The 19,064-nt window shown below is 56.8% G+C and overlaps 1 protein-coding gene across 2 annotated transcripts in view; it reads left to right on the plus strand.

The window, feature by feature from the left end:
- Positions 1–964: 964 nt before the first annotated feature.
- Positions 965–19,064, plus strand: part of IQSEC1 (IQ motif and Sec7 domain ArfGEF 1) — a 169,590-nt gene continuing 151,490 nt past the window's right edge. For both annotated transcript variants that reach the window (XM_032412014.1, XM_032412017.1), the window contains exon 1: positions 965–1,406. In XM_032412014.1, coding sequence (XP_032267905.1) covers positions 1,384–1,406 — 23 coding nt within the window. In that variant the 5' untranslated portion in view covers positions 965–1,383. The remainder of the gene's footprint in view (positions 1,407–19,064) is intronic.

The following is a 19,064-nucleotide window of genomic DNA, read 5'->3' on the forward strand; positions in this document are numbered from 1 at the left end:
ATTTCTGCCTCAGGACCTTGACACTAGCTTTTCCCTCGGCCTGCAATGCTCCTTCCCTAGATCTTCCATTAGTCAGGTCTCAGCCCACATGTGCCCTCTTAGAGAGGCCTTCCCTGACCACCCCCTCTGATAGAGATGTCTTCCTCCTTCCCTCCCTCCCATTATCTGCCTCTCTTCTCCGTCGTCTTCTTTACTTCTTGTCCTCATCCTTACCATGTAAAATTATATAGTTGACTACATGTTGTTTTCCTATTTCCCTCTTGGGATGTAAATACTATGAGAGCATTGCCTTCTTCATCACTGAGTTGACCGTCCACAAGCAGTGCCTGGCACGTGGAAGGTGGTCAGGGGTGTTTGTCAAATGAATGAGTGAGTGAGTGGGCACCACAGCTAGACCAGAAATTCTCCCTAGCTCCAGGGCATGGCCAGCAGAAATAATAACAGCTGTGCATCTATGCAGCTACTGTGTGTGACAAGCCCTCTTGGAACCCCTGTGACGTAGGCGTAATGATCCCATTTTACAGTAGCATCAATCGAGGCTCCCAGAAGGGAAGCGGCTTGCCCAAGGCCTCGAGGCCCTTAGGAGGCAGAGCCAGCCTTGGAATCGGTGGGCCTGACTCCAGGGCGCCAGCCTGTGCATTCCATGGCTTGCATGTCTCTGTGCCAAAGGCAGAGAAGCCACCCTGGAAAGCAGCGTCGTCGCAGGCTCCGGGCAGCGCGTGCATTTTAGCAACCAGATTTCCAGGTTTCCAGCGCCAGCCAGGAAGGGGCTAGGCAGGCCGCGGTAGCCTCGCACCCGCGCGGGCGCTCTCTGTCGGGCGGGTGACTTTGCAGCGAGGGCGCCGCCGGGTGGCCGCGCCTGATGCTGCAGTTGTCATGGCGACGAGCGCTTCGGCGATTGGTCCAGCGCGGCCGCACTACGTTGCTCCTTGGGCGCCTGGGGGGGCTGAGGCTCGCCAGCGCCCGCCCCTCCTCCGGATGCTGCGAGAGCAAAGCGGGCGCAGACTCCCCCCAGCCCTCCCCTCCTCCCCGCGCTCAGCCACCCCGGATGTGCGGGAGGGAAAAAGCCCGAGGTGGTCCCAGGTAGCAGCGAGGCCGACGCCCCCGGCCAACCTGGCGACCATGGTGACTGGACGACTTCGCAGGCTTCTGGGCACGGTGTGAGCCCTGCTGTGCCCGGGGCCCCTCGGAGCCTGCTGCTGCCACCCCCTGCTCCCGCCCCAGCCTGGGCGGAGGAGCCCGCCGCCCCCGGGGAATGTGACTCGCCCCTCGATTTAATTTTATTCCCTTCCACTTCTCGCCTGAGCATCCTGCTCCTCTTCTAACCACGCTGAGCCTTCCCAGCTGGAGAGCGAGAGAAGGGGAAAACTGCCCCCAGACAGGATGGCTTGCCGAAGACGCTACTTGTGAGTATATGTGACGGGTTTATGCCTGAAACTCGGGACCAGAAGCCAGAGGGGCCCCAGCTGAGCGTGGAGCTGGAGTGGGGGCTTGGTGGGGGGAGGGGTGGGCTGCCATGCAGGTGGCTCGCAGAGGGAGCTGGCCACCCGGCTGAGGTGTCAGCGTTTGTCTCCTGCAGCGAGGTATGTGTTGGTGGTGACGAAGAGAAAAAGGCTGTTAGTCAGCAGGTCTCCATTGGGCTGTGAAATTCCTTATCTCTGAGGGCAGGTAATCCCCCCAAATCCATATACAGCAGGGTCTTCAACGCCACTTCTTCCATTTTGGCTTTTGGTATAGCCTTCAGCGTGTCTGTTGGAAAAAGCCTCTTGTGCCCAGCTCGTTCGTGACCAGCCATGCCTGATGGAAGGTTGGCGGGAAGGTTGGGGTGGGGACAGGATGCTGTGCCCTCCATGGACAGGTGAAGGTCCAGCCCGCCGTCTTGAGCAGGGGGCATTGATATCCTCCTGTGCCGCACAGGTGTTCTGTGGGCCAGTGGCAGAGCACTTGTCTGCTGGGCCTACAGCCAGCGGCAGAAGCTGTTGAAACTCCGCACGGGGTGGTGACATCACGGGTCCGGGTATTTATGGAAACCCAAGCCCGTGCCTCGTTAAGCTAGGCTTCCCGGGGGGCATCGGATTAGAACGCCAGCTTCCCTCGCAGCTCTCTGGGGCTCTGCACTGTGCTGTTCTGGGGCGAGCAACCTTTGGTCTCTGGCCTTGCAGGATCCTTCCTTGGGGACTTGAAGCTATAGGGGTGAGACCCAGCTCCACATCTCCACCTGCCATAGGCTGCCTGCCCAGTGCCTCAGCTGTTCGGGGCTGTTCAGTGACCTCAGACCTTGTAAGGTTAGGGAACCGAGTTGGACCCTCTTGGGCTGGGCTCAGTCCCCAGGATGAGAAAGGAGAGGCCTGGAGCATTATGTAGGGGGACATCTTGGGGGCCACTCGAAGGCCTCAGAACCCTATAACATGACAGGGACCTGTGGAGCCCCTAGTTAAGCAGCACCCACCCCCCTCCATGGAGGGATAGCTTCTCACTAATGGTGTGTGAAGGAGAATAAACATACTTCTTGCCACTGCACCAGCAGGCCCAGACAGGAGCCCCAGGGGGCGATGAAGGTGGCCTGTGTCTATGGTTTGCTGTGATATTCATTTGCTTTTTTAGTGGAAAAGCCCACAGGTTGGTTGTTGATGTGAGCAGAACACCGCGGCGTTCTCACTCCCTGTGACAAGGCCCCAGCTGTATTTCTGAAAACAAATAGTAAATCCTTCCCCAGCATGGCACATCCACCACTGTTGCTGAGAATAGGTCCTCCCAAGGCAGCCGTCTCCTTCCTGCCACACCTTTGCCTGGGCTCAGGAGCTACTCAAGCCTATCTGCTCGTGATTTTGCCAGAGACACAGTTGCCATACAAATTCCACTACTCATCCCAATACCGGGAGAGGCTCATTTGGCCTGCCAGGAGCCCTGGACACAGCATTCGTAACACATAGCCCCTGGCAGGTTTGTCCCACAGACTAACCCTGTCCTGCCGCTTGCCTGGGAGAGGGGCTGAGCCGGTGCAGAGGGAGGGCCTCTGGGGGGGCTCTGTACCCCTGTACCCTGCCTGTCATTCGTGGGGGTCTTTTTATGTTTCTCCAGCTCTCAGGCTCCCACGCCTGGTGCCATGACATCCAGGCCTTTTCCCCAGGTGCCGCCACCAGACCTATGGGTACCAGAGGTTACAAAGCAGCTGGGGAGTAGGGGGGGACTGGAGAGGAGCCATTGCCCCCATGGTTTTTATGTAAAGATTGGAGCCCCAGAGCAGGCCTGGCTGCACAGTGGGCCCTGAGGGCATGTGTTTGCTCCCCTACTTCACCCTCACCCAGAACCTCAGCTCCCCTAGCACCTGCTGCTCAACCTTTGTTCCCAGGGCTTTCGACGTGGGGCGGGGCTGGGAAGCTAAGTATCTCTAGCTATTTAACTTTCAGGGCATCTGGAAACTCAAGCACGGTAGCATCTAGCCACCACACCGCTGCACTGTTGGGCTCCAGAGCCTTTTCTGCCCCGTTGCCTCTCACCAACGGCTGTAAAATGGGTATTGTTGATCTCATCTTACAGAAGAGGAAACTGAGGCTCAGGGAGGGTAGGAGCTGGGCTGAGGTCACATAGCTGTTTCCTGCTGTCCACTGGGCAGCGGTGTCCCTCCCCCGGTACGCCACATGCCGGAGCTGACAGACTCGCTCCAGTGTCCCCGTGCATGGCAGGATCAGGGTGTCCCATGTCCTCCAGTTTCTTGTCCTCCAGCCTCTGGGTCCCACAGAGTGGGCCCTAAGAGAGTGATATGGAATTTGGGCTCTGTCTGAGAGTGGGCGCCAGCCTGGGGGCTCAGTCACTCACGGTGGTGGCACAGCAAACGGAATAAAGGCTGATACGACAACAAAAACGGGAGATTTCTTAATGAAATGGGGGGAAATCATGAGGCCTCCAAGAATCAGCTCCTTAATCAGATTTGCTAACAACTGAGGTCATTACTGTACTGACAGTTTAATTAATGGTGTATTAATTAAGGTCAGCCCCCTTCCGACTGTAACTACATGGAGCATGGTAACCGCCGTCTTACGGGCATGTCACATCCTGCCGCCTGAACATGGGAAACTGGACTCCGTGCAAACACTGAAGTTTGCAGTGAGTGTGAAATTCAGAGCTGCTGGCGGGGGAGGGGGGGTCGGGGGCTGGAGGGGGGCAGTCTCCTGCTCATGCATTCATTCTTTCACTTGCTCATTCATTCATTCACTCTGCCTGGAACTCCCGTGACCCCTCTCTCCATTCCTTCCGGGTTCTGCTCCCACCACCAAATCTAGCTTGCAGATCCCACCTTCCCTGCCCAGCACGGTCTCCATCTGCCCGCCGCTGTGTTCCTTGTTGGTGGATTGGTCCATCTTCACCACTAGAAGGTCGGCCGTACCAGGGCAGAGAGGCTGATGGTGTGTTAGCTACTACCTCTAGCATCTAGAAAGGCATGGGCATACAGTAATTGCTCAGTAGATCTTTGACAAATGAATGAATGATGGATCTGTGCCGGGCACTGCCCTAAGCAGAAGAGCCTATTGCTGAGTAAGAAAGAGCTTCTGCCTTCTGGGAGCCTGCAGGCCAGGGGGAAAAACACACATGAACAAACAGTATCAATGCAGAGTGCCCAGGACCAGGACAGAAAAAGGACCCAGAGACGGAGAGGGTGGCCACATCCTCCAGTGGGCATGCGGGATGAATGGGAGGGAAGGGCACTCCGGTATGCAAATGTTAGGCCGTGGTTACAGGCATTAGCTCATTTGACCTTCACAGTAACCCTGGGAGGTGGGGCTGTTACCCCAGTATACTGACAATGCCACTGAGTCACCAAATAACACCCCAGCCAACACCCAACGAGGCGGTAGAGTGGGGCTTGAAGCTGGACCCCAAAGCCCAGCTCGAGTGCTCTGTTATACTGAAGGCTTTTTTGAAAGTAGTTATGTCTGGCCTGAGCCCCAAGTGTGAGGGAGAAGATGGTGACAGATGACACTGACAATGTGGGCAGGACCCAGGGCAGGAGTCATCTGGAGTGCCCGGAGGGGGCTCTCTCTGCAGGCAGTGGGTCGTGGGGAGCCATGGAGGGTTCTGATCAGGGGTGGGGACCATGGTTACATCGCTGGACTTGGGGGGAAGTTGGAGGGCAGGCTGGACAGGGCTCTCAACTGTCCTTTTCCTGTGCCCATAGCAGGGCACACGTGTCCCCAGAGAACAGTGACATCCCCTAGGATGTCGGGTCCCCTCAGATCTCCACGCCCCATTTGGACAGTCAGGAATACTGCAGGGGAGGTGAGAAGGAGTGTGTGGCTTGCTCCCTGCAGGGCTGCTAATGGTAGGGGCCGGGAGCCCGAATGCTCCTGAGAATGCCCCTGGGTCATGGTCAAACTGTTTTTGTTGTGACCGACAGGGGCCTAGAAGGCATTGTTGTTGGGTGCTGACTAAGCACCCACCAGGCCCATTCGAGGCCCCAATTTCCCTTGCATGCCTCACCCCACCTGCTCTCTGGCTGCTGCTGTCTCTCTCTCCCCCCGTCACGCTCACCCCTGCCCCTACGTCTCTGAGGCACTGGCCCTCCCAGGGTCTCACAGAGCAAGAGAAGGACATTCCACTCCAGCTCTGCCCCTGCCTTGCTTTGTGATCTTGGGCAGGCCTCTTGCCGTGTTTGGGCCAGCGATGTCACCTGGAAGCGGAGAGGCAGGGTCTACTCTTGCTGGTCGTCAGCTACCCTGGCATGCTGGGAGGAGAGAGGCCACGAGAAGCAGGAGCTGCATTTCAGACATTCTGGCTCTTCCGCACACAGTTCTGTCTGTCACACATGGTCACCGTGGGGTCATCGTCCACGCACGGATTCATTCACTCAAGCCAATCTGTGCGCCAGGCCCGGTGGGCACTTACTATAAACAGCCACAGTCCAGGGCAGCAATAACCAAGGCCGCAGAGGCCCGAGCCATGGAGAGATGGAGGGGAGAAAAGGGGGGGCCCCAAGGAGCAGTGGGGTGGCCCTGCTCGAATACTCCCCTTCTCTGGTTCCATGGCCACCCGGCACCTCCTGCTTCTCCTGGCCTGCCCACCCCCACTGCACACCCCAGTGCCCTCAGGAGAGCTTGCCCATGCTGGTTCCTCTGCCAGGAATGCCCTTTCTCCCCCTCACCTCAGACCCCAAGATCCAACTCATGCCTCTTTCTTGACTCCCCCAGGCAAATTGGTCCCCACGCTGAGCCCCTGCATGCCCGGTCCTCCCCTTTGCCACCATGCAGGCCCCTCTGTTGTCGCCAACTACCCGCTTCTCCATCTCCCCCACCAGCCTGGGGGCTTCCCAGGCAGGGCCCCGCCTCTGTTTCTCAGCACCCCAGCAGGCCCTGGCCTGCAGAGCACCAATAACCTTTCCTTAAAAGTGGTGGCAAAATACACATAGCCTAAAATTTACCATTTTAACCATTTTTAAGTGTGCCCTTCAGTGGCATTAAATATATTCACACTGTTGTGCAACCGTCCCCACCATCCATCTCCAGAACTTTTCCATCTTCCCAAACTGAAACTCTGCCCCCATGAAACACGAACTCCCCAACACCTCCCCCCCAGCCCCTGGTGGCCCCTGTCCTACTTTCTTTCTCAAGGAATGTGACTGCTCTAGGGACCTCATGTAAGTGGGGTCATACGGTGTTTGTCCTTTCATGACTGGCTTCTCTCACTGAGCATAGTGTCTTCGAGGTTCATCCATGCTCTAGCTTCTGTCAGAACTTCCTCCCTTTTTAGGGCTGAATAATATTCCATTGTGTGGGTAGACCACATCTTCTTTATTAATGCACCCATCAGTGGACACTTGAGTTATCGTGAATAACACTGCTCTGATCGTGTGTGTGCTAATATCTCTTCAAGACCCTGCTTTTGATTCTTTTGGATATATAGCCCGAAGTAGAAATGCTGGCTTGTATGGTAATTCTATATGTAATTTTTTGAGGAACCACAATACTGTTTTCTGCAGCGGCTGTCCCATTTTACATCCCCACCAGCAGTGGGGGAGGGCTCCAGGTTCTCCACTTCCTCACCAATACTTGCTGTTTTGTGTTTGGGATTTTTTTATAGTAGCCATCCTCATGGTGTGAAGTGGTCTCTCACTATGATTTTGATTTCCCTTTCTTTGATGAAGGCTGAGTGATGCAGACCTCCCCACCTCCCGATGGACTGCTTAGCCCCAGGGACACTTGGCATTGACTCAGCAGGGCTGGGTCCAGCTGGGCACCCGCCTGTGCCTCCACTGACTTTGTTGGGGTGTCTGTCCCAGGACAGAGGGGAGATTAGGGGGCTCTGGGCCCCCCACCCAGAACCCAGTCCTCCAGGACATATGCAGTTCAGGGGGGCTGGGCCCTTTGGGGATGACTGGCGCACAGTAGGTGCTCGAAAATTTTTAATCACAGAAGCAATACCTTCAGTCTATCTTTGGTGATTATTTATTCATATAATTGAGAGAGAATTCATCCACGTGGTACAAAAATGTCTGTACACAGTGCAAAGTCAGGCCCCTCCCTCCTTGTCCCCTCTACCCAGAGGCCACCGCTGCGTCCACTTTCTTGAGGTCCTTCAGAGAAGGTGTGCACATGTGCGTATGTGCTTGCTTCCTGAAGTGCCTTGGCTGCCAAGACAGTTACACAGAGCAGTTTAGTTTCCAATCACTGCTTGGCGGTTCTGAATTTGAGCCAATTAAGCTCAGTCTGGGGGGCCCCTGGGTGGCTCAGTCAGTTAAGGTCTGACTCTTGATTTCGGCTCAGATCATGATCTCGGGGTCGTGAAATTGATTTCCGTGTCGGGCTCCGTGCTCAGCACAGAGTCTACTCGGGATTCTCTCTCTCCCTCTCCCTCTCCCTCTGCCCCTCCCCCGGCTCGTGCTCTCTCTAAATAAATAAATAAATAATCTTAAAAAAAAAAAGCTCGGTTTGGGGGACATGGTGACCAACTAGGCCTTAAAGGAGGCAGCCGTCTCCTTCTGGCGGGAAGCCCTGACCGGCCAGTTCCGCACAGCGTCGCCATAGTCACCGTGGCTGACTGTCCAGATCCGTCCTGTTGAGCACATGTATTAGCACCTGTCCAGCACTGGGCCTCAGCTAGAGCCCGCGGAACAGCAGCCCCTGCCCTTGGGGAGACAGATGCAGGTGGATCGGTCATTGTGGGGACGGAGAGTGAGTGCGGGGGGCTCTCAGCAGGGCCGCACTGCCTCCTCTGGGCCGTGGATGATGCGGGCAGGAGTTCTGGGGCACTCGAGGAGAGGGGTCTGGTAGGCAGGGGCCAGAGGGGCTAGCGCCCCACAGCCAAGAACCTGCGAATGTCTAACCGCCTATTCATGGGAGTGAAAATCCACGCGTAGGTAACCGAGCCTGGACCTCACTCCATTTGGCATCCAAACCACAAAACGCGTTTCATATGGTTTTAGTATATATTGCATTTTCCAGGAACGCCACTGCTCTTCTCGCAGCCGAGGGAAGATCAGGCTTTGATAGGTTCAGAGCTTTGCCAAGAGCTGTCACCGTTCAAAGGATCACGTCACCGAGGGCAGTATCCCCCCGTGGCAGCATCTTGCCAGCAGCCCGCTGTATCCGCCTGGTCTGGAGCCACCGCCGTCCAGAGAGGCAGGTGACTGACTTCCTCGGGAGGCCCTGTGGGACAGCCAGACCCACCGCTCTCATGCCTGGGGCGCTCTCTCTTCCTTATGGTCACTTTCCTCCTTTTCTCTCTGGATTGTTACAGTGAGGGCACTCTGTTGACTTTTGTTGTAAAATAGATGTGTAGATAGATGTTACGTATGGACTTCATGTCATAACAGAGAAGGCGGCAGCACAGGATTAGGGTTATAAAGGACAGGGGGTTGGACGAGGGATCCTTGTAACGGAACGATGGTGTGGCTCGCCTATGAACCCGCACACGTGATAGAAGCACATGGAACTGAACACACATCTGCCCACGTGCACACACATGCGCACATGCTCACACATGGGCATGAGTAGGAGTACAATGGGAAATCTAGGATGGCAGACCGCACCACGTCAGTATCGGAGGTGATATTGTCCTACACTTTTGTAAGACGTTACCATGGAGGAAGATGGGGTAAAATGTAAACAGGATCTCTCTATTATTTTCAACAACTACAAGTGAATCTACAATTGTCTCAAAATAAAAAAGTTAATTTTTAAAAAAGGCTGAAGATAGGTGTTGGATCTAATGGGCTGGACCCCTGGTGACCATGAGACAGGAAGACGGGCAACCCCCTAGTCTGTCCTTCCATGAGAAGCCTGTCCGCTCCGCTGCCCCCCCAGACAGATGACACCCCTTGACCCCTTCTCCCCAAGGCGGCACCCAACCAGGGGCCCTGGGACCAGCTTCCTCCCCTCCCAAAAGCCCTTTTTGCTGTCAGCTGGGGCCTGGTCAGCCCTGGCGATAAGTTTGAGACTCTGGAACACTCCCCCAGACACCCTCACTCCCTGAAGCCCCCTCTGAAGCCTGGGCTCAGCCCCAGCTAGAGGCTGCCCTCGGGTGGGCCTGCCTGCTCCCTCCCGCTCAGCCTCTGCCCAGTGCCACCTCCATGAGTGATAATACAGCCACCTCATTCTTCCCGGCCCCTCTGTCCCTGCTCTCTGCCTCCCACCCAGCCACAGGGAGCTGGGACAGACACAAATCAAACATTGCTTCAAATGCCATTTGAAAACAAAAATATAACCCAGCCAACTAAAACTAAAAGGTTAAGGGAAGCAAGTGTTTTTGAGGAGTCTCTCGTCCTGCAAATTGACTTCTCAGTGAATGGGCTTTTGGCAAATTGACTCGTCACATGTTGAGGGAGAGCCGGGACGAGGCCAGTGAGACTGGCGGCAGTGAGTCTGAAGCCGGGACGAGTGTGGTGTCCGCTCGGGGCCCCACCCACCTGGGATCTCAGGGGCCAGGCTCCCTGGACAGACCCCCCAGCGGACGGACTCTGGCCTCCCCTCTCTGGTCTATTGGATTTCCTGGGGATGAGCTGGGAAGACGAGGCCCGGGCTGGAGATGTCCCATGTCTCCCCCTGTCTCCGATCAGGCCTGACCTTGTTGGACCCTGGTGCCCTGGCCCGTCCTCAGAGGGACAAATCACCCAATTGTGACAGGGTCCCACTGGAGCAGTCTTAGAGCTCAACGGGAGGCCAATCTGAGCATGGCTAATTGCAAGATGTTTTATTGGCTCCGGCGGTTTCATTCCTCGTCAAGACGGTCCCAGCATCTGTTTGGAATGGTTAATAAGGGAAGTGATGCATTTTTAATCACCACAGCCCTCACTGCAATTCACAGCCTGTCTCTCGCAACGTTTGCTGGGCCCTGAGATAACACAGAGAGCCAGGCTTCCTCACATTTGCTCTCATTATCCAATAAGAGAGAAACGCCCGGCTTCACCCATTTGTCACCCAGAGGGCTGCAGGCACCTTCCAGGTCCCTCAGTCCCCCATCCTGGTCGACTCCAGGCCCTGACCATCTCCAGGGCTGCTGGGTGATCAGGCTGCCCTGGAAAAGCTCCCTGAGAATGGGTGGGCCCGGCAGAGCTGAGGGGCCCATGTATTGGGGTTCTGAAGGCCTTTTCCGATAGCGCCCCCTGCCACAGGGCTCAGCCACCCTCCGAGGAGCTGCTTGGATGGAACCCCTTACCTTGTCACCTGGTGGCAGTGTGACTTGGAGCAAATGGCTTAACCTCTCTGAACCTCAGTTTCCTTTCCTATAAAATGGGGCCAATAATTCCAACTTTGCAGGGTGGCCATCAGGATTCAGTGAGGTAATAAAGCACATGGTGGATCTGTCACCTAAAATAACATTCTTGTCCCCTTCCTTCCCTGGATTCTCACTGCACAGAGATAGGCTTTGGGACACCCTGGGACTGAAAAATTGGGACATCTGGGAAGGGGAAGGCTGGGGCTGGGGAGTGTGTTAATCCAGGAGCCTTTGGATTGCAAAGGACAGAAACTCCAGTCAGAAGAGATGTGAATGGTTACTATCAGTGCACAGTCCAGGAGTCTGCTTCGGTGTGGCAGAATCCAGGGGCTCCCCTACTCTGGTCACCATCTCCTGCTGCCCTCCCCCCGGGTCATGTTCCCATGCAGGCGCTCTAGGGCTCACGGCCGTTCCTGACACCCTGTCCATGGCCCAGGGGAGGCCATGTGCCACTTGGCCAGCCTCTGTCACTTGGCTCCCCCTGGAGGTGGGCCGACAGGGTCAGCCCCACCTGGCCCACACCCCGGGAGTGTAGGAGGGGGATTCGCATGTGTGTGTTTGTGGGGGAGGCCGTAAACTGAGGTTACAGACAGCCCGCTGAGTCCGTTTGGAATGAACAGCACCCTACATATGTCCACAGCACTTCCCAGTTTATAGAGCACTACCTAGGAAGTACGTGTGCAGCTCAGAACCATCCCAGAGGCAGAGCAGGGCTTGGAGGCCCTTCCATAGAAGAGGAGCTTGAGGCTCCAGGAGGCACGTAGAGCATCTCGGGGTCCCTGTGGGCCAAACGGGTAGTCTAGGTCTGGGTCCTGGGCTCAGCTCATGTGCTCCCTGGATCAAGTCTGGGTTCTCCAGGTGCCCTCCGTCCTGTTCTCAGGGCAGCTGCTTCCTCCTGGAGCCTAGGGCTGAGGATCTGCCAACCCCTGAGCCCCACAGGCAGGGGCGTGGCTGCTCTGCTGGACACGCAGACCCCCTGCCCTCCAGCAACCTTCCCCAGCTAGGCCGTGCTATGGCTTTGCCTCCATCCTGTCCTTATTCCTCAGACGTGCCCTGAGCCTGTCATCAGTTCACAGACAGGTGTCCCTGCCAGGCAGCCCCAGGTCCAGACAGGGACATGAGCCCAGAGAGAGCAGGGCTCTTCCCAGGGTCACCCAGCCCATCAGCGGAAAACCAGGGTGTGGACTCGAGCTCGGGGACAGCAGTGCTGCTCACCCCCTGTCCTAGGGCCACATCTGGCTCACTGACATTGCACACGTATCAGATCGTAAGATCTCCGGGCCAGGCCCTCAGGAGCCTTCCAGCGCCCCCCCCCCCCCCCCACCCTGCCCCCCCCCCCCAGCCACAGCCGTCTCCTTTCTGGGCTCTGCAGCTATCTCTGTACTGACTGTGGGACCAGAGACCTTGGGGTGCTGTGCCTAGGAGATGGCATCTGAGCCAGGCCAGAGTGACAGGCCAGAGCCTGGCACAGAGCAGCCCTCTGTGTTTGTCAGGTAGGAGAAGGACATCCCACGTTGTCTCCTTCAGCCTGAAGTTTGTTTTCTGTTTCTCTTTCTTTCATCCAGAAAGCACCGTTCAGAGGGCGCCCCCATGCCGGGCCTGGGCTGGGAGGGGCGGGCATGATGGAAAAAGCCAGAGGTGGTCCAATGGGGAGGCCAAGGAGTTGCCAGAGCAGAGTGCCCCCTGAGGGTCGGCCTGAGGCTGGGGGCAGGGGTGGAGAGGAAGGCAGCAAAGGTGTCACAGACTACGGCATCCAGGATCTGGCTTGGGGTCTGGGTGGGTGGCAGTGCTGTCACCAAGATGGGCCCCCAGTGTGGGGGCTGCTGGTACAGAGACGCCTGTGGGGCAGCCAGGGAGGAGCTGCGGGAGCACCTATAGGTTGGAGTGGGGGGAGGTCAGGGGCTGGGACAGACCACCAGTGAGGACGCTGCCCCTCCAGCCACCCCCTCGACTCTGCACCCCAGGCTCAGCCCTGCCCAGCCGGCCAAGGACACACTCGGCCTGCTGCTGCAGCCACCAGCCCACGCCGAGGGCCAAGGACACGCAAGGCCTTCTGCCTGGGCTAGAGCCCTCCGCCCGGAGAATGCTCTGTGTCCCGAGCAGAGACCAGACGTGCGGGGAACAGAGCGTGCTGTGATGGCATCTTACCGCCCCTGAACTAGAAGCCCCCACACTGTGGCCTTCACCCTGAGCTTCTTCCTCTTCAGCTCCTCTCTCGTGAACAGAGGGGGTGGGTTAGGGCTCCCCTTTTACCTAGAGACCACCACACCCCTGGATCCAAGGGCTGGGAGTGCCCAACAGCTCTGCCTGCAGACACCGCCCCCCCGAAGGCTTCAGGGCCCTCTGCAGCCCTTGAGAAACTGTCCCCCATACTGAACTGGGGTCTGCCTCCTGCTACTGTGGGCTGGGGTCCCTTGTCAGCTGTGCAGACCTGACTCTCTCCCTCTGCCCCACCCCCTCTCCAGTCTAGTCTGCCCTGAAGTCAAGAACGGCGCCCCAAGTGCCCTCTCTTCCTGTGTGACTGGGGCCAAGCCCCTTCCCCTCTCTGCGCCCAGCTGGCCATTCTGCAAGGTGGGGGTGATAATAGGGTGCTCGGAAGGACAGAAGCCACATGCCCAGTGCTCAGCACACAGCAGGCACTCGGCACATAGTGGCTTCATTGTGAGCCTTCACTCTGAGCCTCGGTTTCCCCGTGAGATTTACAATAAAGCACCTAGCCCAGGGCCGGGCCCATGGTAGGTTCTGAAAGTATTCTTTGTTGTTTTTAACTTTCATATAACTGAACTGAATCAACACACCCAGTTTGCAGGAAGGAGGGGCAAATCTACATGAAAAGAGCTTGCAAGTGGAACCTGAGCTCTTCATCACCCTAGGTCCTGGTTCCCCGCTTTCAGCTAAGAGAGGCTGGAGGCAGAGTTGCCTTTAATGTGGTTGCTGAGTGCGGGCACAAAGGGGGGAGTAGCGGCGTCACATCCCAGCTGACTTGCTCATCACGTGACCCTGTGCTTGGTGGCCTGCGCCCCACCCCACCCCCGGGGTACTCCCAGCTGGGTGCTGGGGGGGTCTCCATGCTTGTACGTATGCACCATCACGCGCGTTGTGTTTTGTGCATGCACGTGTGTGCGCGCGCATGCCCACGTGATGGTAGGAGTGTGGGTCTGAGAGTGCGTCTGTGAGCTGGGGTGCTGTTAGTGGGCCCCATGTCGGATGTGGAAGGGGACACAGCGCCCACCGAGGTCCATGACATCCCAGAGGCATGCACTGTGCCCACCCCACTACTCCAGGGTCAGGGGCTTGGGTCAGGGAGGCCCCCCAGCATTCCCCGACCACAGAAGAGAGTTGCCCTTCGCCCCTACCCCTGGAGACGTACCCCCTTCACCTGGCTTAGTCTTCAGGCTGAGGTGGCTCAGGGGGCACTAGTGAGCTCCAGAATGTACCGGTAGGGGAAAAGCCAGGGCAGTGTGTCCGGGAGGAGACCTCCGTGTGAGGAGCAAGTACACACGTAGTACCTACAGCTCGGCACGTATGCGTCTGTGTGTGTTCACGTAAAGACGTTCTAGAAGGACGCCCAGGAAACTGCTGACAGGGACTCCCTGGGGGGCAGGAGGAACATTGGTGGGTGCGGGGCAGTGGGGAGGGAGACTTTAAACTTGATATCTTTTCTATTTATGTTTGAACCGTGAGAACATGTTGACTAAAAGTTAAATTTTTTAAATGTGTAAGTTGCTGAGTTTGGGGTGAATTGGTTTGTTTTCTGGCTATCCAAAGCCTCCCACCTCGCCTATCCCCAGCCCTGCAGGGGAAAGATATCCTCCGGGAACACACGGCTCAGAAAATCTCCCACCTTAAGGTTGGGTGGGGTCAGAAAGTTCTCCTGGTTGGGGGTCAGCTGCCTGGAATGACTGTGGATGATGGGGACCATGGAGAACAGGGTGGGGAACAGAGCCCTGATGACCCGGGTCAGGGTCTGGGTGGGGTTGCTTACCAGCCGAGAGGCCTCAGGCCTCGGGCAGGTGAGCCCCTCTGAGCCTCAGTTTCCTCATCTATAAGATGGGGATAAGAACCTCCAACTGCCCACAGGCTTGAGGATTAACTGAGTCCCTGTCAGCACCCGCCTGAAGAGCCTGACACCTGGTAGGGGTGAGGCTGAAAACCTAGGAAGGACCCTCCAGAAAGGCCAAGGGGACCCAGTGGGTTTGCTGGAAGCTGCATCTCTCCTGGAGATGGGCAGGGCAAGGAGTCCCAGTTGGGAGGGACTGCAGCACACCCCACCCTCCTGGCCCGGGTTAGACTAAGGCACCTCCGTGCTCACTGCCCATCAGCAGACTGGACCTAGGAATGACAGGTCGTGGCAGTCCCAGATGCAGTGCCGAAGGCCCTGGGGCATAGGCGAGGCTGGGGTCCGAGCCCCAGGCGGAGGCCTCAGTCCACTCCCCCAGCCAGGAAAAGCTGGATGTGCCCTCACCAGCTGCCCTGGCCTGTAGACACCTTCTGCAGATGTCTCTGCCTTAAGAAGAGAATCCCTGGTGGGACCTTTCGGGTGGCAGAAGAAGCTGGGATGCCGGAGTGGTGGTCTTGGGGGTCTCTGGGGGCCTCCCTCTCCAAGACAGGCTTCGTTCCAGCAGCAGATGCCTGGCCTGGCCCCCCGCTCCACAAGAGGGACCCTCACCTTGAACGTGCTCAGCTGGCTCCCACCTCAGGCCTTTCCCTTGCTTATTCCTTACACAGAGCCCCATCCTTCTGAGCCAGCATTTGATCGTCACTCGGACCTAGGCTCAGTGGTCACTTCTTCCTAGGGGCTTTTCTTGGCTAGTGTCTAGGGGTGCCCCCTCCCCTGTCTCATACACCTGCTTCTACTTTCTGTACTGGTCCAAATGACCTTGTTTGTGTACATGCTTATCTACTTTTCTTGTCTGCCCCCTCCTCCACTCAGACAGTATTATGTCTATCTTACTTACTCTGTATCGCCCTATGCTCAGAATAATGCCTCTAATCACGTCTGGGAGCCTCTGTGTTCTCATCTGTGAAGTGGGGATGTGAACATCTCGAGTTGCAGGCTGGTTGTGAGGGCGATAGGAGTCAGTACTAAGCTCTTAGAGAGCCTGGCCCAAAGTGGGGGCTGTGTGCTTAGTAGGTGGGATGCATGAATCACTGTCCCAAAGTGGCCTGAGACACCCCCACCCCCAAAGTTAAGAACCACTTCTGTAGACAAACCCTCCTATGGTGCAGACGGGGAAACTGAGGCCCAGAGATGGACTAGATGCACTCCAGGTCTCACTCAGGGCCCCTGCCTGGTCGCCCCGATCTCTCTCTCCACACCTCTGTCCAGGGGGGTTGCACAGAGACACATCCCCCCCGCCCCCCCCGCCAGCAGGGAGTTTTCCAGACTCAGGCTGAGCTCCTAGGCAGAGCTTCCTGGCAGGATAGAGGGGCATGGAGGCCAACCTGGGGACAATCACCTCACTGTGCCGCTGGGTGGTGGGGCCTCAGGCTGGTGGGCAAGGCTGTCTGGGGCCCAGAGCCAGGACAGGAAGGCCGAGGGTGGGTGAGCAGGAGCTCTCTGTGGTCTTTTCAGAGGGAAGCCCCAGGAGGGGCGTGGGGGACTGGGCAGGACAGCCGGGGCATGGGCCAACATGGCAACACCTCACGTCTGTCTGGTTTACAAGGCGCCTCCAGTCTGTCAGCTCCCGGAGCCTCACTCTGGCCCCTGAGGCAGGAAGATCATAGATGAGGAAGCAGAGGCTGAGGCAGCGTCCCTTAGCTCATGAGACCAGAACTGGGAACCCCAGTGGGTCTGTGAGCACCACTGTGTGACACTGGGCAAAAAGCTTCACCCCTCAGGGATTAAGGGGATGAGACACCAGGACAGCCTGGCCCAGGGGAGGGCGCTCCTGGGTTCAAGCCCCTTCTCTGTGTCTCTGCTTGCGCGCCCCCAGAGAAGAAGGATGCCAGCCCCCGGGCCCTGGCCCTGAGGTGCTTTCTCCCAGCAGCCAGCAGAGCGGTCGCGAGCCCAGACCTGGCACGCCGTTGCTCACACAGCATCCGTGGCATGGGTCACAGCTGATTCACCTACACGGGGCACGGGGTGGGCATGGGGCAGAATGGCGCCCAGCGCCTCCTCCCTCGGCCTCGCCTCTGCCCCAGACAGACACACTTCTGTGGCCCTGAGAATGGCTGAGCGCTCGCCGTCCCCGCTGCTGGGAGTGTGTTGGTCCAGCCTCGTGGGTCAGCATCCATGTGTACGCAGAGACATAAAAGCATTCCCACCCCGTGACCCAGAAATTCCAGGAACGGGTCCTAAAGGAACATCCCAACCTGTGCACAGAGACCGTATTGATGGGACAGTCCCGCAGCCTTGTTTACCAGGAGAGGAGAGATGGACCCAAGCCCAGCACCCACCTGGGGCAGCGGGGAACTCACAGGGGTTCCAGGCAGCTTTCCAAGGGGTGACGAGCAAGAATATTTGAGACCTAAAAACACACTCAAGAGAGGTGTGGAGCGAGAGGGTGGGGTGGGAGTATTTTATAGAACAGACTGTGTTTTTATGTAACCAAAAAACATATATATGCCCAGTCATGGGCACACATTTAGAGAAGGGCCCGGCCAGAAAATATTCTCAAATAGTTACGCTGGTTAGTCCCTAGAGAGCTGGGGTGGGGGGCGATTTCATTTCCTTGCTGTGCTCTGCTCTTATTCCTACGGTTGCTGCAGTGACCACCAGCTTATTTAATGACAGGGAGGGAGGGACAGTGTAACAGAGGGGTGCGGCCTCCCCCACCCCTTTGGAGATTGACGTAAATTCCACAAATATGTCCCTTCCAGGGCCTGTGACAGGCTGGAGCTGCCTGGCCTCAGGTTCCCTCCTGGGTCATGCCCTCACCCCACACATGGACTTAGCCACCCACTGCTTTCTACAGACAAATCCACTCGTAGAGGCTCCCGTGGGCTTTGCGCTGACTCCCTGGAGTGAGGGGCTCCCAGGAGGGGTCCCCTCCCATGCCCTCTGTCTCTGCTCTCTGTTGTCTCCCCGTTCCTTCTCAGGAAGAGACAGGGTCCCCTCGGGCCTGAGACATAGTAGCTCAGAGCCACCTGTGGCAGCCTGGACCCACCAGGGAGCCCTCCAAGTATCCCTTCCAGAAAGCACGGGCCGCCCAGAATTCTTATAGCAGCGACCAGGTTCTTTTTAAACTTTCCAAGTTCACATGGTGCTAGGGGATTAGCTGGTTGCCTATTAAACCCATCTGGGGAGCTTTTAAAAATGAAGGTGCACGAGAACAGACATTTCACCAGAGAAGATACACGGGTGGCAGAGAAACTCAGGAAACAGTGGTCGTCATTAGTCATCAGTGAATTGCAAACTCAGACCACAGTGAGATCTCACTTCATAGCTCTGAGAATGGCTAAGATAAAAAATTGTGGCAGCACGAAACGCTGGCCAGGATGCAGAGAAACTAGATCACGCCTGCATCACTGCTGGAAACGGTTAAGACGGTCCGGCCACCCTGGAAGACAGTTTGGCAGTTCCCTTTCAAAATAAATGTACGCTCACCGTGCAACCCGGCTGTTGCACTCTTGGGCACTTATTCCAGAGATATGAAGACTTAACATTCACACAGAATCCCATATCAGAATGTTCATAGCGGTTCTGTTCATTAGGGCCCCCAAACTGGACACGACCCAGATGTCCGTTGGTGGGCGAGTGGACAACTGTGGTGCGTCCGGGCCGTGGAGTACGCATTCCGTCCGCAGCCATCCAGAGGAGGTAATGAGTTACTCAGCAACTCGAATGAACCTCCAGGGAATTACACGGAGTGAAAAAAGCCAGTCTTAAAGAGTTACACATTGTACGATTCCATTTGTAGAGCGTTCTTGAAATGGCAAACTTAGGGACAGGGAATGGATGGGTGGTTGTCAGCAGGGAGGGACTGGGGACGAGAGGCGGGCGTGGCTGCAGGGGGAGCACAGAGCCTGGTGGGGGAACCGTTGTGCCGTTGATCACGGTGGGAGTTACACCAAGCTGCATGTGTGTTAAAATTACATGGAGACACGCATGCGTGCACACTTACACACACGCGCACACACACATGTGCTTGTCTCACGGGTGAAGTCAGAATAACCGTGGTGGATGGTACCTATGTCAGCCTGGATGGTGCCCTGTAGTTGTGCAAGATGTTATCACTGGAGGAGGCTGGGGAAGGGGGTGCGTGAGACCTCCCAGGACATTGTATTTTACTACTTCCTGTGAATCTATGGTTATTTCCAAGTAAAGAATTAAAAAAACAAAACAGAACACCCACAGTGCAGGAACACGCCCCCAGAGGTTATATGACTTAATTGGCCTGGCTTAAGGCCCAGGC

Source organism: Phoca vitulina, unplaced genomic scaffold, assembly GCF_004348235.1.
Source record: "Phoca vitulina isolate PV1807 unplaced genomic scaffold, GSC_HSeal_1.0 scaffold13, whole genome shotgun sequence".
NCBI lineage: Eukaryota > Metazoa > Chordata > Mammalia > Carnivora > Phocidae > Phoca > Phoca vitulina.